Below are 22,287 nucleotides of genomic sequence, written 5' to 3' on the forward strand. Positions count from 1 at the left end.
CATACTAAAATCTCAAGATATACCGGTATATTATTTCGTTTTTGTTGATTGTAAATGCTCTGGTTTTAATACATCTATATTATAAAAGGGAAGTGGACTCTGTGTGTGTGTGTCTCAGGCATCACACAAAATCCTCAAAGAGCTGACAGCTGCAGTTTGGCATAATTGTGTATTTTTGGTCAACAAAGAGACTGGTGAAAACGGCTAGTTGATAGGACCAATATTTTGTGAGATATTAGTAATTTTGGAACACAATAGCCTCCCATTAGCCAATGATGTTACTATGCCCAGAATCATAGAATCATCATTGAAGTGAGTTACCTAGCAACAGATAAACAATAGGGTCATGTGGCCATGGTGTCAAATTTCATGTGTAGAAACAGACACACCAGCTGAGAGGTTATTCAACTGAAAATGTCAGTGGAATTTACCAAGAAAGTGAAAGTAACAAATATAATGTTAAATACATTTAGTGCTGCAACTACATTTTATTTCTAATCTCCAGAGGCAAAGAAAAAGTGTATGATTTTTTTGGTCATGTTTTCATGGCTTTGTCTGTTATGAAAATATTCATTTGCAGAATTTCATGTTTGATTAATGTCAACTGAGGAAATGTTTAATGAACACATGCCCAATAGGTTCTCTTGCTCAAAATTGTGAATATGTTATGTTGTGTTTAATGTTTGTAGCTACTGTGACATGATTTAAAAGATAAGTTAGTGTTTGAAAAATGTATTAGACATTGTGTAAAGTAAAACATCATTTCAGTCTCTTTTAATCGCTTAGGACTTTTTTTTTTTCCATTTTTGGTTACGGACACATCATGGGCAACTGCAGAAATAGGAGGAATGGCTCACTAAGACAAGGGTTGTGAGATGTGGTGGAAAGCATTGCCTTGTGGGAATTATTGATTGTGATGAGTCTTCTTGCATCAAGCATCAAGGAAGACCGACAGATTGCTCATTTAGAAATGTCAAGTTAAATATATTAACTTAACCCAGCGCAAAAAAGTGGTGTGACTTTCTTTCAGTATCAGTCGTATCATCAGACTGCAGAGGTTTGTTTGTTTTCTTTTTTTTTTCTATTTTTGCAATCTAATTTTGCAGCATCACCTTAAATCCTCCTAAATCTGCACATTTACATTGCAGCATCTGCGACTGTATAATTGCACAGACTTGTATTTCACTTCGAATTGTAATATGGTTGATTGCGTGGTCCTAATTAAGACAATAAAAATCACAGTTATGCTGCTCCCTAATTGTGAATTGACCCTCGAAAAATCAAAAAAATTGATCCACTATAAAAATCTGATGTCTGCATTGAGGTGGGTCTTGTGATATACTGTGAATAGATGTCTTTGCATTATATATGGCATTTGAGCAATGGAACCAAAATCAATATGGAAACATGCTACTGTGTGGCAGTAGGGAGATGAATTAAAATAGAAGTACTGGTATCAATAGTTGCTGGAAAATTTTGCTGACTCTGCCAGTGTTGGTGTGTGCAGTGTGTTATTATATAATATTAGACTGATATAACCCATTCACTGATAAACTAAACCAGTGGTTCCCAACCTTTTTTGGCTCGTGACCCCATTTTAACATCACAAATTTCTGGCAACCTCAGTCATTCAAAACTGAGAATTTTTTTTTTTTTTTTTGCTAAAATTTATTTATTTTTGATCATGTAATAGTTTGCTGTACTATGTTGCAAATAAACATTAATATTAGACGACATTTAGTCTATATAATGTATATTATTATGGACGGAGGCAGAAAAGCCAGGTGTAGATTACTGCACAAAGTGAGAATTTTATTTTCCTTGGTCAGGATATGTACAGTCAGTCTAGCTTGTATTTACAAGGCTGACAATTAATACTGAACAAACAATAACTCAAACTATGAATTATGAAAGAGCTGCAGCATCTGAAACTGACCACAATGAACATTTGAAAGATAAACAGTACCACAGTGCTTCAGTTTCAGCTTCAGTTTGTCATGTCTTTTATGTATTGGGATTGTCTCTCTCAACTCACCATACATTTTTTATTAGTATGTTTTTTATTTTTATTTTTATCAATTACTAGAAATTTCAGGTGAGCCCACGTGGGGGTTCCAACATCAAGGTTGAAAAACACTGCACTAAGTGATAATCAGCATGTTTATATGATGAGGTCAAAGGTTAAAACACAGTGATCAGTGTAAACGTGCAGTCTTCCGTGTATCTGTAACATCTCAAGAATAATCACTTCATCACCTCACATCATTAAAAAAGTCAGTGTAATATACACATGTACAGTAGACAGACATACATGTTTACATATTTACATATGTGGTCATATGTGTGTCATCCAAAACAGATTTTTTTCCTCTTTCTCTCTACCCTTTCCCCTTGCTGCATTTTTTTTCTTTCCCCTTTCTCTTAGCTTTGCATTCTGGCTCTTGTTGAATAATTCAGCTTCGGTTGCAGGCTAGTTCGGATGTCTGTGTGTGTTTATGAGAAGGTGTGCGAGTGTGTCGGTGCGGGTGCATGTTGGGAGATGGGGCAGTGACGTAGGGAATGGCTATTTTGGGGATTTGGATAGGTGGTGAGAGAGAAAAATAGAGAAAGGGAAGGAGTCTGTGATGGATTGATTTTTTTTCATTCTTGTGTTCTTTAGTCATGTGCTGCGGCTGTTACTAGACAAACCCTGCTGGAAATCTACACTCTACCTGCAGGGCATGCTGGCACTCACACACACACATAAACATACACGCCGGCACACAAAAGCAGGCAAGGCAGACGCCGAAATCACCAAGTACAGTCAGATATTCAGATAGACATTCATACTAACACACCAGTACTGCCTCCCTGACATAAAAAGCCATATGTTATAACTCGCTGCACTGATTTTCTGCGCACAGTTCCTACTGCTGCCAGCATCTTTGTGGTATATGAGGTAGAGGCAGTGGGCAGCAGCAGCAGCACCGGTGAGCCTCAGACACACATATGCCATATGGAATAAACAGCGAGCATGAGTGGGCGATTCTAAGAACTATGCATGTTGACTGATGCTAAACCACATTGAAAGAGGCCAAGCAGGGCTAAACTGGCCCTTAGGTGATCCCGTTTGTTTGACAACAGAGTAAACATAGCGCCAAAGTTAGATAAATATACAATTCTTATCCTTGCAATTTCTTGCGGCACTGAGGCACATTGATTATCAATTATCTGGACAGATTTTCTTCTCAATGAATGTCATTTCTTGCTCCAGAGAGACTAAAGTTGCATATATGCATAGTAGAATGAGATCTGTTATAAAACAATGTAATTACTATAACTGTGACTAGAACTATTGATTTATTTCATTATCAAATACATATAGTCATGGAAAAAATTATAAGACCACCCCCTGCTTTTTCAATTTCTTGTTCATTTTAATGTCTTGTACATTTGTTTAGACAAATATAATGATAACAACAAAAATAGCTCATAAGAGTTTAATTTCGGAGCTGATATCTACCCATTTTCCATGTTTTTCTGGATAATAACCTAAATCACTTAAGTTCTTACATCAATATCTATGACATTGTACTGCCAAAAACAGTGCTTTTAGACAGTCCATGTTTTCTTTTCTGTCTGTTTTAGTCAAATGATACACACAGGAGTTAGTACTGGATTGCATAACCACTGTTTTTGATGACTTTTGATGGTCGAATTTTTTTTTTCTGACTGTATTTTGATTATTTTCTTAATCTGACAAAAATGTGAAAAAAATGTTAAATGTTTCCCAAAGCCCAAAATGATGTCCTAGTTCAGTTCAAAGACCCAAAGAGATTGAGTTGACTGCAATAAAAGAGGAAATAAACAAGAAAATGTTCACTTTTAAGAAGCTAGAAATAGATATAGGTAGAAAAAAATTACTCAAGCCATTTTTTCAATTAAGAAAATAGTTGATGATTCTATGAGTAGTCGACAGTTATCCAATATCCTGATTAACTGTTGCAGCTGTAATTGTAACTCAAAAATCAGATTAGACTGTTATTATTTTTGAATCGGTGTTCTGGCATTTGCTTTCTATAGATTGTGAGATTTTTGCTGTAATACTGTAAAAATATACATTTATGATCACTTAAACCTATTAAAAATATTTAACATGAATGTTACGATTTAAAAACGTATGTGAATGTAAATATGCAAAGCAGTGTTTAAAAAAATGAAAGTGATGTCACTGTGATTTGTAAGATTCTATTAAAAATCAGTAATGTAGATCGCAGAAAAGTAATGAAATGCTTCATTCATTTCTCTTATCTTTCATGGCGGCTGATTATCAAAATAATTAGATAGGTCTCAACCACAGTGCGTAATCCCATTCATTTTATCAAATCACTGCTTCTGAGGGAAAAGTGACAAGAAAATGAAGTTATCCTTTTGAGCTGTTCTTCCACTGCTCAGCTGCATAATATAAGCGGACCAAGAAGGAGGGAGGGAAAGAGACACGAAAGACAAATGGCTGCAGAATGTAAAGACAGACTGCAAGTTTATGATTTCCTTTGTTCAGGTATGTGTGTTTTATCTTTACAAAGTGATGCACTCAAGTAAAACCAGTAGTTGTGAGACATGAACAGAAGATAGTGAAGATGTGTATCTGGTCAGAACAGTGAAGTTAAGTGTTGTGACAGTGTAAGTCAATACTACACGTATAAATATGCATGTTTAACTCTTTAACCCCTGAGACATTATTTCTGCTGTGAATTGGCATCTGTTTCAGTGTCGTAAAAGCTGCTGTGAGTATGCGCTTGTGTTCCTTTTCTACAGTGGTTTTGTTTTACTGTGTGAACTTCAAAAAACAGTTACATGGTCAAATCACGGTACAAAATAAATAAATAAAGGAAAATCACCACCACAATGCAAACAATAGAAAAAAAAAATTACATGAAAAATTGTGTTAAAAAAAAATCCCAAACCATCTTTTTTTTATAGCGAATCAGTCTGACTCAGGGGGCACTGAGCATGCTCAGATGTCTACGGAAAGAACAAGGTCTATTCTATCAGCACATTATAATTTTTTTCCTATTGAGCAAACGGTTGAATTTAATGAATATTTAAAATAAATCATTCTTTCAGAATGCTCACCACAGATACGTCGGGCGTTAAAGGGTTAAACAGTGAGGAAAACAATAAGGCTTTAGTCGTTTTCCAGTACATTGGTATATTTGTTGCTGAGTAGATGCAATTTTTTTATATGAAAGTGATTCATGTGTATGTTTCTCTCTTTGTGTAGGTGCTATAACACATACAGTACGCATACGTGATGACAGGAAATTTGTGAAATATGTCAAGAAAATAGAGTACTATGATATTTACAGTGTTACCTGTCAGACACACCAAACTAGAGTTGTAGTGGTTTGTATGCTTTTTTTTTTTTTTTTTTTTTTTTGTTAACGTTATAAATGATTTGGTTTCTTTGTTTTCTTTTATTTGTTTTCAGTGTACATGAATTCAAGACATGCACTAAAACTGCACACCATAAACTGTGTGACTTAAGAAACATTCACAATGAATGTACACAGCCTGGCCAAAAGAAAAAAAAAAAAAAAAAGAAAAGACTAAAGAAGTGAGTATCTTCTCATTTTTTAAACAACCATCAGTTTGATTATAGAGATTGATCCTTTATCTGAGTGATGGACGCATCACGATGAAAGAGAGGTGGATGAAGAAATTACCCATCATACCTAGTGCCTACCGTACAAGCCTGTGGGGGCAGTGATATGATCTGGGGTTGATCCAGTTGGTCAGGTCTATGTTCAGCTGAACCTGAATAAACTGAACGACCATATTTGGACATCGGTGGATATTTTTCTCTGACACCAACATATTCCAAGATGACAGTACCAGGATTCATCAGATTATGACCTAGTGGTCCAGGGAGCATTAGACTTCATTTTTATGCCACAAAGTCTAGACCTGAACCCCATTGAGAGTCTTTATACAGTAATCCTACTATTCTCCCCAAGATTACAAGATCTTGACATTAACGCAACTCTGGAAGGAAATACATGTTATGAAAATGATTGTGATGTTGCATATAGATTGCATGGCATAAACGATACTATGGCGAATGCATTAAAGGTGGTCCCACTAAGTATTATGCATGATGTATATATGTAAATAATATTTAATTTTTATTTTTATTTATATAAGTACCAAATTTCTTATTTTTCTCTTAGGTTTTCTACCTGTCTTTTTCTCTGCACTAACTGTGAATTTCCCCATAGTGCATGGGTCTCAAACTCATTTTCTTTCAGGAGCCACATTCAGCCCGATTTGATCTGCAGTGGGCCAGACCAGTAAAATAATAACATAATAACCTATAAATAATGACCACTCAGAATTTTTATCTTTGTTTTAGTGCAAAAAAAACCCATTAAATTATGAAAATACTTACTTTTATAAACTATCCAAACAAAAAAGATATGAATAACCTGAAAAAACTGAAATTTCTTAAGAAAAATAAGTGCAATATTAAAAATATTATGCCTCAACTTATCATTTCTACATTTTCATTATGGATCAGATCTACAAAGACACTAAACACTTAATAACAGGCAGAAGACTGTTAAAATTGTGCTTAATTTTCTTTAGACATTTCAGGTTTTTTATATTTGTTCAGTTTATTCATATTTGATTGTTACAGGATAGTTTGTAAATGTAAATATTTTCATAATTTAATGTTATTTTTTTGTACTAAAACAAAGACAATAATTTGAAGTGTCCATTATTTATAGACATAATGTAATATTTTCTTCTTAAACTGAGAAGAAAATATGGAGTCGTTCTGGAGGGTTCTGTTGAGTGTCTGTAAATTGGCTTAGGGTCTGGTTTCGACCAACTCGATATGTAAAGTGTTTTCAGATAACTTTTGTTATGATTTGGCGCTATATAAAAAAAAACTTGATTTGATTTGATTTTTTTATTTTGTAAGGATATTTTACTTTAGATCATGTTGGTCTGTATGTGGAACCTGAACTAAAATGAATCTGTGGAATTTTTGCACTTTGTAAATTCATCCCAGGGGCCGGATTGGAACCTTTAGCAGGCCGCATTTGGTCCCCAGCCTGCATGTTTGAGACCCCTGCCATAGTGGGATAAACAAAGTCTTATCTTATCTTATCTTATCTTATCTTATCTGACTTTTCGCAGAGGCAGGTGGCAGGACTGTGCATTATAACAAACAGGTTGCATTGTCAATTTTCCCATTTAGGCATTTTCCACAATTTTCAGAAAGCTAAAAAAAAAATGTTAACAAATTAATCCAACATATTGCCTGGTTCTTGTTCCAACCCTACACCAAACATGCTGTACATGACAGTGTGATGTATAGTCTCACCCTCCTCCTCTCATTCATCCTCCTGCCACTAACCTACTTTCAACTGAGTGTACACACTGCTCAGGAGGAGAAAATACTGCAATACTCTCACACCCCTCTGTCATTCTCTCAGTTTATCCCCCAATCAGCACTCCTATGCTCTTTGCCGTTGCCCTTCTCTGCTGTTCACTGTTGTTTCCATCTCTCTGCTGTGCCCCTCCCTGTCTCTCTCTATCTCTCTTTTATTCCTCACCACTCGCTCCTTTCAATCACGTCTGTGCCTACAGGACAGTTTCTTTCATTCTCTGTTTCTCGCCATCCCGCTCTCTCTTTCATTTCGCCATCCATATATTCCCCTCCTATCGAATGTTTTTCATCCCCTGTTGGTGTCCTCGCATGTTTGCTGACGCGGCATCTCTTTCCTCTCCTTTTCCTTCTCCTTCTCTCTCTCTCTCTCATTCGATATTGAATAGAGATGGCATGATAGAGATAGGGATGATTGATGGGTGTGCTTAGTGTGAAAAAGGTGGACTGAGCAGAGATGGGAAGGGACGATCCGAGAAAACGGCACAGAGAGACAAACAAGTGGGAAACGAGAAGCAGGGCGGAGGATGAGGCCAGGAGGAAGGAAGGAAGACGAGGAAACATGAGAAAGGGATAGAGAGGTAGAAAAATGTGGTGATGGTGCATATAGAAGCAGAGACGTATAGAGAATGTGGAGAGAGAGGAGGTTTTGCTGGGCAGGGGGAAAGAGAAATAGATGAGTGTGGAATAGACGGGGGACGGACATGAAGACAGTATGGAGCAGTGATGAACAAGGTTAGAATAATACCAGTAGATGTGTGTGTGTATATATACGTGTGTGTGTGTGTATGTGCGTCATTTGGCTCAGGCAGTGTACTTTGAGGGCCTTACTTCCCTTTTCTTGGCGAGACATCTCTGTCTACGACCTACTACTGTCCCCATTACAGTGTATATATGCACACAAACACACACACAAACCCACACCTAGACAGATACTAAAAAGTGGGTGTATGCAGAACCACTGCAGTCTTTCCCACTCGTAGACAATACTCTGATGGGCCACCTAGGTATAATAAGCATAAGGAACATTTTTTATTTTCTTTTTTGTTGGTCTGAGAGAACGACGCCATCTGTGACTGATTAACTAGTGGCCAGTCTCCTCTTATACTTGTTCATTCCAAGGTTATTATCGTTAATGAAAACTAACGAAATGACGAAAACTAGAATTGAAAAAACATTTTCGTTAACTGAAATAAATAAACACTATAATTAAAAGAAAAAAAACAATAACTAACTGAAACTGTATTGTGTGCTTACAAAACTAATTAAAACTACAAAAATTATGGATAAAATTCCCTTAGTTTTCGTCTTTGTCAACGTCGGATTGATACAAAAGCGATTTATTTCACTCTAGCAATTTTATCTAGCGGCACCGTATGACACTTCACACTTTGTCACTTCTCGTCACTTGTTTTTTAGAGTTGTCTTCTCGTCCCCACTCTATCTGGAAACATGGAGACTAAAGTTGGGAGAAAGCATCTGTCTGAATCCTGTCTGGGATTTATTTGAATACGACGGTGAAGAAGATAAAAGATATAAAAATAAAAATTAAAACTAATACTAGAACTAAACTAAAACTAAGCATTTAGAAAAAAAAACGAAAACTAATAAAAACTAGCAAACCTGCTCTAAAAACTAATTAAAAGTAACTGAATTAGAGAAAAAAAAGTCAAAACTAAATAAAACTAAACTATAATGAAAAATCCAAAACTATTATAACCTTGGTTCATTCTACTATTGTGAGAAAACCGTAATAATAATCACACACTCCACAGAGAGATCACAGATGTATCAAACAACAGCTGTAGATTATCTTAGAAACTGACACAACTGTGACACACTGTTTGGAAGCCAAGGAGTTTTTGGCCATTGGAGCCAGAAGTAACCATATTTGGACAATAGGTGGTGCTTGTGGTAGTCTTGCAGGAGGTGAGCTACTGATAAAAGCTATATTAACCCATGAAAACCCAGTGCTACTTTTTTATCTGTTTCTGAATTTTGCATTTTTCAGTGTAAATCAGGTATTTTTTCCCCTATATTTAATTTACTGATCATGTAGACATTCATAAAAGCTCAGAGTAAAGTTGAGGGTTATTATATCAGAAACAGAAAATTGAAGAAAAAGTGACTTATTTAGTAAAATCTATCATTAATTGAACATAAACCAAGTGTCTCCATCCACTGTAATTGATCCAACTCCATGGGTTTTACAGGTGAATCATTGTTGTAGAAGATGACGCTGTTACCACGTCCGCTACGGAGCATCTGAACGTCCAAATGGGTCATATCTGATGACCATGAAAATATGACAAACTGTATTTTACACTGATTATTTACATGTACTGATAGGATTAGTGGATTAACAGGTATTAAATATTATGGATGAGAAGATGCTTTTGGTTGCTGGTGGGTCTTTGGGTCTTTATGGGTTAAAACAGTAAAATTCATGAAACATTTTCGCTAATTAATGGTTTTGTTCATTAAATTTATTAACCACATCTTCAGTCATACATCCTGTCAGGAAAAAAAAATCAGCTTTATTCACGAAACAGATGCTGAGTATGCTGTCACATACACATGTCAATAAAAGCCTGACACAGATCAAAGCCTTCTATTAGTCCTAAAATATTATTAACAGAGCAATAATTTAAAGATGCAACACTAGAACACATACCAGAAGGTTTCGATAAAACCAGTGACTCCTGAAATAAAGGTACTGATTTAGAATTTTACAGAGAATTGACTAACTTCCTACACCTGCAAAATATTTAGAACATTCAGATGGAAGCAACAGCTGCCATGTTTGAGCACAGGCATACACAGGAAAAAACAAAGAGTGAGAGAAAGACATTTTATGTAATGTTACAGTGGACGACATGTTCACAGTGGGTATTTTGCATGTGTGGGCCAGGTTGTTGAAAATGACATTGTGATCCAAGGCTATGTTTGTGCTTGAATTGCTGATCAGTCAAAGTATTGGCAGTGGAACACCTTACAGCCACTGATAACCTTTAGCCTCTACATCACAGGTGTCAAACATAAGGCCCAGGGGCCAAATCCGGCCCACCAAAGGGTCCAATCCGGCCCGTGGGATGAATTTGTGAAATGCAAAAATTACACTGAAGAAATTAACAATCAATGGTGTCAAAATCCTTTTAATTCAGGTTCCACATACAGACACATACGGTCCAATTAGATTTCAAGTGGGTCAGAACCAGTAAAATATTATCATCATAAACTATAAATAATGACAACCTCAAATTTTGTCTTGTGTTTTTGGTGTAAAAAAATAAAATTACATGAAAATGTTTACATTACCAATCTATACTTTTATAAAACCATGAATAACCTGAACATATATGAACAAACAGAAATGTCTTTAGAAAAGTAAATACAATTTTACCAATATTCTGTCTGTTACTAAATGTTTTGTGCAATTGTAATGCACATGTGTAAATGATAAACGGATAAAATGAGGCAGAATATTGTTAAAATATTAAAATTGCACTTGTTTTTCTTACGACAGTTCAAGTTGTTCATGTTATTCAGATTTTTAAGAAAACTTTGTAGATGTAAACCTGATCATAACATATTTGTACTTTTTTCAGTGTTATTATTTTACTAGTCCGGCCCACTGGAGATCAAATTGGGCTGAATGTGGCCCCTGAAAGGAAATGAGTTTGATACCCCTGCTCTACCTGGATGGGAAACTCCCTAATGTTGTGTGTGCCATTACTGCCTTTGTCTTTTGATGGGTCTTTGCCTTTAGTTGGGTGTAAACAAAGCATTTGACCCATCGATCAGTTTATTGACTGATTGATAAAGTATTATTTAATATCTGATTCAGTATGAAACACTACACTGGCAGAGAGGGAAACACGAGCAAGAGACAGACTGAGGACAAAGAAAACATTACAAACATGAAGGACAGGAGAACTGTGAGAGAGGAATATGTTCTGATTCCAATTCTTCTGTTGCTTTTAACTCTGTCATGTTTCTATATATAGTTGATGAGAACAGCAGAAGAGCCAATTCATTATTGAAGTTTCATAGCTGGGTGTGGGTCATTTATCCATATTCTGGATTTAGAAGTTACTTTCAAACTGTAATACATTACAGAATACTTGTTACTGTTATTTTAAAGTAATTCCTTACCTTACAATATTTCTGTCTCAGAAATGTAATGCATTACATGACCCCTGTATTTTTTTAATGACTCCTGTATTGCTTTTGAGTCAGATTCTTGTCATTACAGATTACTTGTTACTGTTATTTTAAAGTAATTCCTTACCACACAATATTACTGTCTCAGAAATGTAATGCATTTCATGACTCCTGTATTTATTTTTTTAATGACTCCTGTATTGCTTTTGAGTCAGATTCTTGTCATAAATGGCGCATGCGCAGTAGAACTCCCCCATACAGGAGGTAGGAGAGCCTTGGGACGCATAAATTTGTAACCCTAAGTACATGTGGGCAGGTAGCTCGGTAAGTAACGCTACAGTCTACGTCTACAATGTTCGAATCCCAACAGGAAGGTTTTCATTTTTTTCCCCAACATTTTACGTGTCCAAGCAGGGCGCGCGGCACCGAGGACGCCGGTTGATAAAAACGTTAGCTAGCTTACCTTGTCATTGCTTATCACAGGGATCATGCTAACTAGCTTCTTTTTTTTTTTTTTTTTTTCCCAATTTTATAGAAAATATATAGGTATACAAAACAGAGAAATTTTGAACAAACATCAAGATGTCAAAAGGAAAAAGCATCTAAACAAATAAATTATAATTATGCAAAGACAAAGAGGCACAAAGAAGTATAGACAAATAGCCTAATAATAATAAAAACTTAAAATATACAGATCTAAGAAAAATAAATAAATACACCAGAGTAAGGTCAGTCCATTTTAAAGATTTTTTTTTTTTTAATAAATTGAGTGTTAGTGCTTATTTTGTTAAAGATAAATTCCATTGATTTAATATAATTTTCAGCTAACTAGCTTCTTAAAGCGGGGTTAGTAATGAGCATACGTCCAGGTGGACAGTGGACTGTCTTCTGCCATCTTCACCCATCGGCTGAACACAAACAGGAAATAGAACTTCACTGACACATTTTAAGGTTTTGCTGTTTTGTTTTTTGTTTTTCATTTGAGCAGTTACATTATGGGTGAAAAGTGTGTTGTAATGCAAGGCCCATTGAACTAACTAACCTATTGAAGTAAAATATTACTGAAAATTGATTAGTAATGCCTTACAGTAGTGCGTTACAGCAAAGAGTAATCTGTTACTGTAATGCATTACTTTTGTAATGCATTACTCCCAACACTGACGGTATGTGTATGTGTTGGTGGAAGCATTTACATGTTTCTGCCACTTACATTTACTTACCCTTACGTTGAAGCTGGCTTCCTTAAACAGCTCTCCCCTCTCTGTCCAAATCATAAATCTAAATATAGATAACCTGCTGCTGTTGCTAGCCGCAATGGAAATGTAAGGCAGATTTTTTTGTGCTTCTGTATGAGCAGTAGAGTCATGTCTGACTAAATCTAAAAAATGATGAGTAATTACAGCTGTCAGGGACTAAAATTGTAGTAGATTTCTACAGCCTGAAAATAAAAACAGTAGCTGCAGACTCCTATTTTTCTTGGCAGATCCTTTTAATTATAATATGCTGCAGGGTAATTGTTGAATTGGTTTGGTTCCCAATGGCATCCCACTGATGCCAAAAGCTCTTTTGCACCAAACTTCCATACCTATACAGTTATGGCACAAACTGAATTTCTTAGATATGAAAAAGGCATCACCATATCACCATTTAGTACCAAATTTCAGTAATTGAGGAATAAAAAATATCAACAGTCCAAGACAGACACATGCAGCTTATATATATATATATATATATATATATATATATATATATATATATATATATATATATATATATGTGTATATATATATATATATATATATATATATATATATATATATATATATAATCAATGATGGTATGCTAAGAAATTGACTAAACAGACTGAAATTCAGTAAAAATGCATCACCCAACTGTTTTTTAGATTGACATGCCTGGGCCTTTTGTGATATATAGTACATTCTGTTTTGTTTGTTGACAAAATACCCTATATACAGTAGCCTAAGTATGCAAAGCATTAAATTTCACATCTCAGTGATTTCATATTAATCAAAAGTCAAAACCATTGCATTTTTTAGATTTGTTATTGGCTTAGAAATTAAGGACATTTTTGTCTCTTTACAAATGTGTTCTTTACAAAGCTAAATCCAAATGCAGAGAAAGTAAGTTGTGATTTTTAACCATGCTACCACTAACACATGAGGAATGTCACCATATACTTGGAGTGATTGTGGGTAGTGCATCCCAGAGAGCTGCAGCATACTGGTTTGGTTGATCCATTTTTACCAGGCCACAGCCTCTGTTGATAACAGGCAGGGTTCAGGATGCACCTGTCAAGATCTTGTTCCTTATGGACAGCTGGAGTACCGCCCCTTCCTGTTGTGCCCCAAGGGGACATATTTCAGGAAAGAAAGTATTACAGTTAGTGATGTGAGAAGATTTATTTTTTGATCCTGTTTGAATTATGCATAATTTACCTATGATGTTTGTCAATGTAAAACATAATTTTATGAGTCAAGAAAGTTGCAGTTTGTGGTAACATTGTTAAACTATCAGACTGTGAAAATACGTAAATAGAAAGACTACATACCCCAAAACTCACAGAAGTGTGGTTTCTCTACAGAGTCACTGAAGATGTCTCTGCAGCTTTAACATGTCAAGGCCTGTAATGATTTTCACATCTTTTAATACTTTTTACCCTTACCCTCAGAGACTGTGGTAAAATGTGCCATAGCAGTGGCCATTTTGATGACGTCTATCATTATAAATTGTTTAACACAAAATTAGATGTTACAAACCACGTCTTTGTTGATTCGGCAAATTATCTTTAAATTGATAAACATTATATGTGTAAAAGGTGGCACAATTCAAATGGGATCAAAAATGTCTTGTGTCCATTGGCCGCTGCTCATATTTTTAACAAGGTTGGGTCTTGTGGGGCACAGTGGAAGGGGCAGGCCTTTGGCTCAAAACAAATCCTCAAAGTGATGTATTTTCATTGGCTGTCAGTGTACTACTAGTCATGGTGAAGAAAAAGCCATGGTATCAATATAAAACTATTTAAATGATACCCAGCCCTAAAGGGGGCTTGTATTCTGTCCGATAATAGAAATGAGTTCCTATACATGACTTGGTAGACATTTATGTGCCCCTATAAAATAAGTAATCAACACATATAACACTATCACTGTAAAGAGGAAGCAAGTCATGCATCAGATGGGCCAAATACCTGTCATGTGCCATTATGATAAACAGTCAATCCTTGTGAGAATCATGTGCAAAACTCAGCCCATGAACATACAGCATTTGTCCTTTGCCCCTCTGTCCTTCTATATCACTACAGTGTTTCCTTCACGCCCTCCATCTTCTCGTTCATCTCTATCTCCTTTCCCTTTTTTCCAGGAAACTGCACCCTGCCCTCCCTTAACCCAACACATATACACAACTACACATATATACATCCACAATTTCCTACACACACACATATCTGGGGGCAGGGAGGCTAATTGAGTGGTGCCCTGGGTGTTCTAGTTATGTATGCCTGTTTAGAGCGGTCAAACACATGCCTGTGATCTCAAAGACACACAGACACACATATTGTGAGCTTGGATTGGGCGACTCATGGCCAGAGCAGACATCTACACTAGACTCTATTCACATGCATGTTGTAGTACATATGCGCACATATGCTGCATGTTTCCATAAATAGCTTACTCTGTCTTTCTGACATTCAGCCACCCACCCCCCCATCAATGGCTACTCCCAGAGGAAATAGACAAGTAGGAAAAAGGTGAAGAGGAAGGGAACTATATAAGATAGAATAAGTAAAGAAACACATTGTTTTAAGTCATAAAAATGGATATATTTCTCTATAGATGTTTGTTTTTATTGACTCATTCTTATCTCTTTGTCCTTGCATTTTCTTTCTTCCTCTATCCTGTCCCTCACTCTCTTTCAATCCTAATTTATCTTTGGTACAGATGTACACTCCCTCTTGGTCACACTTCCTACTCGCTCACTCTCTTCTTTTAAATGTAACTATTTATCTTTTGACCTTAACAAGACAGCAGCATTGATTTATGAAGCCACAGAGTGTGTGTGCAGGCGTGTGTAGGCCTGTGTGTGTTAAGAGAAAAGAAGGAATGTGACAAACACAATTAGATATACAATAAGATATTGCCTCCTCCTTTATATTCTTACCTCGCTCATTCACTCTCTCTTTCTGCATCTGGCTCACTTGTAATGTACATGGAGCCAAACGGTGATGTCACAGTAAATCTCAGTGTTGAGTGTGATTCAGTCTGAGTGTGTGTGCATTAGTACAAGTGTGTGCATTTTTTCATTGCCCTACACTCCCACAGTAAGAAAAGGGCGTTTCTTTTACCTATACAAGGTTTGTGTTGTCCACAGTGAGTGGTGTGGCATCAGAACATACATGTAGAAGAACCACATGTTAACATGACTCAATGATTGCTTATACACGGCAAGAAAAGGCATTGTATTTTGTTGCGACTGCCTTATATGTTGAATAGGGGATGCATTTGCCATGGCAACTTTTGTGCCACACAATGTTTATTCAGTGTCACGACAAATGTCACAAGTTTTTTTTTCGGTCCAGAGCTGCATTAATTGTTTGTCAAGATCTTGTGTTGATGATGAGGGAGTTGAACCGCAGCATAAAGTCTTCCCCTGCACATCTTAAAGATTCTCAGTGGGGTTCAGGTCTGGACTCTGTGGTGGCCAAATCATGTGTGAAAATTATGTCTCATCCTTCCTGAATCACTCACTCACAATTTGATCCTGATCAATCCTGGCATTGTTATGTTGGAATATGTCTGTATCAGTAGGGAAGAAAAAAAATCCACTGGCATTCAGACCTGGTCATTCACTATATTCCAGTTCAGATGACCTCATTCAGACACATAACGTTGCTGAACCTAGACCTGACCAACTGAATCAACCCCAGATCATAACACTGCCCCCACAGGCTTGCGCTGTAGGCACTAGGCATGACAGGTAGTCACTTCATCTGCCTCTATTCTCACCCTGATGCATCCATCACTCTGGGACAGGGTCGCTCTGGACTCATTAGACCACATGGCCTTTATCCACTGAAACACAGCCCCATCTTTATGCTCTCTATCAAATTGATGGTTGTTTAAGACATGAGAAACTGCTGAAACATATCAATCACTGCAGTAATTATCCAATGGTAGGATCTGAACTATTTCAGATTAGTTAAATCAAGGGGATGCCTTTTTTTGGCCAGGCTGTGTATATTTATGTAAACATTGAGTACAGACATTGATCACCAGGTTTATGGTCAGTAATGCACTTAAATACTTCCATTTCATATTACATTAGGTTTGTTGTGAATGTGTTGGACAATTTTTTCACATCATTTATCATGACCCCTTGCGCTTGAGCTGTCATACAGCCTCATAGGCATACCTTGATATGCCACCTGTTTTACAGCCTGCTGTCTAACAGCCATAGCATTTTCCATCCTCAGCACTCATAATAGTTAGATTAAAGCAACAGAAGCCGATATCAGGGGAAAAAAAAACAATCCAAAAACCTTCCATGTGCAGCTGTCCCCTCTCCACCAAACACCAAACTCATAATAAGAATACAGATGACCTGACGTGGAAAACATGAAGCCACATTTCCAAGCTTCCATATTGAGACACAGAGTAGAGCAGTAGAACCATATCCAGGTCACGTTGATGAATTTGACCAGTGATAAGTAATTACAACTGTCAGTCGTGTATTTAACATCCCGAAATGTCTGAAAATTCCAACATTTGCATCATTGGGCACATTTTCTACAACCTGAATACATAGGTTACATGTCCTCTCAGACCACTTTACAATATGCTGAAAGTGACACTAAAACACTCAAGCATTAAGTAATTAAACATGCCTGTCAACACATATATTATAATTATAGTACCTGCAGTATCATCAGAATATGTAATGGTGAGACACATTGGGCTATGAGTTTGTGCAAACATTAAGCAGGATGGAAAATTGTGTTATTATGAAAAGTTCTGTTTTTTTTTTTTTTTTTTAGATACAAAATCTGTACAGTCACTGTTTGTCTCAAGAAGTGTTTGTTCCTTGACTGCTCTTTCCTACTCCATTTGAGTGGATGATTTTAGCCACCATCATTGCCAACTGCATTGTCCTAGCCCTGGAGCAGCATTTGCCTGATGGGGACAAGACGCCGCTTTCTGAACGCCTGGTGAGTTACGCAGACATGACACAGTGTGGAAATACAAAATATGTCAGAAGTGCTTACATGTAAGAAACACACATTTTTAGATAAACCATAGGAATATACATTATATACACATTTCAGGAGAGAGAAATATGGAAAAATGTAGTATTATATCCAACAAATAAAGTAGATGAACACCAAGTTTTCTTATATTTGCACATAATTTGCAGTAGAAACACAAAACACTAACCCCAACTGTCTTCCTCTCTCTGCTTCCTTGTTCTCTCTGTCTCCTCAGGATGATACAGAGCCGTACTTCATAGGGATCTTCTGTTTTGAGTCGGGAATTAAGATCCTGGCACTTGGTTTTGCCTTCCACAAGAATTCCTACCTGAGGAATGGATGGAACGTCATGGACTTTGTGGTGGTGCTCACTGGGTAAGTCCCGAGTAAACAGCCATACATCTATCACGCATTCACAGAACATGGTTGTCGATGTATTTGTCATCGTTTAACAAAAATTAGACACATTTCCTTTCACATGTATTGTAATGAGCTCTAGTGTGTTAGTGAGTGTCTTTCCCTTGTTACTTTGCCCTAATGAAAGGCCCCGTTCTGGGCAAGGCAGCAGCTAGATCACAGAGCAGAACTGCAGGCAGCCAGCAGCCTGGGTAGCGAACAAATGTCACCACAATATACACAGAGAAAGAGGGGGGCCGTGGGCATGGGGGGAGCAGACAGTAGATGAAAGAGAAGAAACCAGCACGGAAGAATAATTCACAGGTGAGGTAGGAGAAAAGAAATGGTGACAGCAAAGACGGCAACAGGACAATTAGGTGCAGGAAACAAGCCAGAAGAAAAGAAAACCAAATCAAAGTAAGGCATAGCAGTACAAGATGTCCAGCGTACAATAAGGCTCAACTGGCACTGAACAGAGCAAAACCTCAAAATCTTTCTTCAGATACAGGAAGTACTCTTTTCACTGCAAGCGTTCAAGGTTGTGCGATGTATATTCATATGGAATACATTTGTACTATAAGATGAATGTAATTTAGATTCACATAATTGCAAAACTGAAGGATTGGTAACAAGTTAGTGAGCAGAGGACTATGTGACCTTTCTAAGTTAAGTGAAGCATGAAGCTGAAATTGTCTCAAATACCTCACAAATCATTTTAAAATGGTCACAAAGCTTACAAATGAGTTATTAGTCCCTGAGTCAAACACATTTTAAATGGCACTGAATATGTCTAGGAAAGGCATCCTGTAAATCATTGTATTTTGACAGCTAGCAGCAGTAGTACCATTTTTCTGTATCTCCTGTCAAGTCACATAATAAACCTGAGTTCTGTAAGATACTGTGTCCAACAAAAAAAAAAAAAAAAAAAAAAAAAAATGCGTGGGTGTGTTGGCACAAAATAAAATGCTGAGGTCATTACATTGGTGGTTTTTTATGCATGTGGTGATTTGGAGTAGTTCATGGGTTACATAAATGTTTGCTAATCTATGCTGACAAAGCACCGGAGGAACCAGTAATGATTTCTTGCCTCTCACAAATACACGAGTAGAAAGTGAGTACTCTATCTAGCAGGGTTTTAATAAGAGCAATCATCTCAATGTGGCACAACTGAGTGTGAGACAAAAGAGAGGAAATAGTGGGACACATTGGAGGTGGAGGGGGGAGGAGGGTGAACAAAGGTACATACCTCATCTTGCATGAATCTTTTTAGTTTTCTTTTGATAGGACGTCTTTTGTTTTGACAGTGAACCCCTCTAAACAAATGTTACATAACAGTAAAAACATCTTTGTCTCCTATAGAGTCAGTCATAGTTGGTGTTGTAGTGGGTTACGCCTACATTTGTTCTGTTCTACCATCAAAACACAGCATGCTTTTCTTCTATTTTCTATTTCTTCTATTTGAATTAGGCAGATGCTTATGTATTGTAATTAAAAAATACCACGATTTAGACCGCCCTAAATATGGAGCAGTAAGCAAGTACGCAATTTAAGTAATTAAAGCCCATAAAAGCAGGGCCTGTTTATTCCATAGAAGGGGTGTTTGAAGTGTTATATTGCCATAAAATATTATATCGGTTAGAAATACTGTTTTACTTCATCAATGTGGATTAAAATAATATAAATGTTTCTATTATTTTTATTCTGCCTAATTTGGTCATTATATTGGGGGGGGAGCTGTGGCCTAGATGGCTGGAGAGTTGGCTTTCTTTTAAGTTTTTCTCTGAGTGGTTCTCATCCATCTCGTCTGTTTCTTTGGTTAAAGGCCTTATCGCTTTTGTTTTTATCAGCATCGGAAAGCAGCAGAGTGACTCTCTACTCCCTCTAGTGGTCACATAAATCCGACAGGTCATCTGGGTACATACAGTCATGGAGAAAATTATTAGATCACCCTTGTTTTCTTCAATTTCTTGTTAATTTTAATGCCTGGTATAACTAAAGGAACATTTGTTTGGACAAATATAATGATAACAAAAATAGCTCATAAGAGTTTAATTTAAGAGCTGATATTTAGCCATTTTCCATGGTTTTCTTGATAACCAAAATCACTTCAGTTCTTACATCAATATCTATGGCATTGTACTGCCAAAAACAGTGCTTTTAGGCATTCCGTGTTTTCTTTTCTGTCTGTTTTAGTCCCATGATACACACAGGAGTTAGTACTTGATTGCATAACCATTGTTTTTGATGACTTTTGATGGTCTGATACATTTTTCCGCAACTGTATGCACACTGAGAGACTGAAAGATGGAGTCAAATGGATATGAACAGATGCACCATATCAAGCTATAAAATCAAATAGAGGAACCACAGATTAAATACATAAAAATAATAATCCAATGGATGTTTTGTATTTTAGCAATCTGATTAAAGAAAAACTACATTAGAATAAAAACGGATGGTCTCCTCTCACTTTTTTCTTCTCTTCCTCCTGTTAGGCATTCCATGTCTTCTTTTCTGTCTGTTTTAGTCACACTTTTAGGTGATTTTTTTTTTTTTTTTTGACATTTTTAAGTAGAAATATTATATTTACCTCATTTTATAGCAGTGCAGAAGAAGGGAACAAGATACAGTCTGTGTATAATGTAAATATAGAAGTAAATATAACATCTCTTAGTGTCATCCATGTGTTTTAATGCAGGTGAAAGAAACATATTGAAATGATTACACCAAACAGCAGTAGTCAGCTCAACTAATAAATAGGTAATTATATAACACTTATGTCAGACTTACCTACACAGTATTTCTATGCTGTATGTACTGTACATTCTCTCTCCATACATTTTACATTCAGCTCAGACAGAGCACACAGTCTTTGTTGTGCTCTGTATAAATGGCGCTTGTGTTTTTTAGCAGCTCTTTGAAGATGAAACGCTCGTTGGCCTTTCAACCCACCTCTGGCCGAAACCTTTGATATCTTACTGTCCAGTCCATGCACGTGGATGCTAACACACACACATACACATTTACATTTCAAACATTTCTTTCCATTTCCTACTCGCTCACGGTGCACTCACAGGCGCTGTCTTTATCACATACAAAGGAAACACGAAAGACACTTAACATGTCTGAATAGATTAGAAATGTAGACAGAATAGAATGCCGTTTATTTTAAAACCATGTTGAGTGTTAATTGCTTGTGGGTACCCACTGCTTCTGTGAGTGTGTGTGTGTGCTGACCTATGTGTTGTAGTAAATTGTCTGAGTGATTTGGCCCTGGGAATAAGCTAGTTGTTTTTTATGTCCACTATTGATTACTAGTCCAATTATGCTTAGTTTACAGCCATTCTTTCCTTGCATCCTTCCCCCATTACCCTTCCCTCTGCTCTTGTTTTGGTTGTAGATACGACTGGTCCATTCTAATAATGGATGGAGAATGAAAAGACAGAAAGGTCATTTAAGTGTCCTTAAAATAAACTGACCACAAAATTATTTTTTCTTAGCTATTAATTTCAATACCTATTCAATCTAGTCTAATATGATATGGCTTCAAGTTTTGATATTACTGCAAAAATTGATAACTGGAACAAAAAATAAATAAAAATAAATAAATAAATGTTGAAAGTCATGTGACCAATATTCTTAAAAGTGATTGGGAATATTTCTGTGAGCAGATGTAGAAAGACACTGAAGAAATATTTGCAAGACTCTCCTGTTACACGGGAAAAATGTAAGAAGCCAGTGGCGGTTCATCAATAGAGGACGCTAGGATGCCACCCCACTTGTCTCACGTGAAGAAGACTGTAAGAATCACCTAAAGTAATTTTATAAAAACATTAATATTTAAATAAACAGGCTATACATGATACAGCCTGCAAGTTCCATGTATAATCTGCATTCAGGTGTGGTTTATAAAAATGTTTTTGGTCGTTTAATGAGTAGTCAAGTCATATGTTTCCTGTTTGGGATGCCACCTGAGAATTCTGCGCACTTAGTAGACCCCCCTCCAATACAAGAGATAGGAGGCGCAAAAAAT

At 36.5% G+C, this 22,287-nt stretch overlaps 1 protein-coding gene across 19 annotated transcripts in view; it reads left to right on the top strand.

Annotated features, from left to right (window-relative positions):
• The window catches only part of cacna1aa (calcium channel, voltage-dependent, P/Q type, alpha 1A subunit, a), a 112,918-nt gene that overhangs the window by 16,236 nt on the left and 74,395 nt on the right, over positions 1 to 22,287 (top strand). For all 19 annotated transcript variants that reach the window (XM_030140076.1, XM_030140068.1, XM_030140069.1 and 16 more), the window contains exons 2-3: positions 17,714 to 17,819; positions 18,094 to 18,233. In XM_030140076.1, coding sequence (XP_029995936.1) covers positions 17,714 to 17,819; positions 18,094 to 18,233 — 246 coding nt within the window. The remainder of the gene's footprint in view (positions 1 to 17,713; positions 17,820 to 18,093; positions 18,234 to 22,287) is intronic.

Source organism: Sphaeramia orbicularis, chromosome 8, assembly GCF_902148855.1.
Source record: "Sphaeramia orbicularis chromosome 8, fSphaOr1.1, whole genome shotgun sequence".
Classification (NCBI taxonomy): Eukaryota; Metazoa; Chordata; class Actinopteri; order Kurtiformes; family Apogonidae; genus Sphaeramia; species Sphaeramia orbicularis.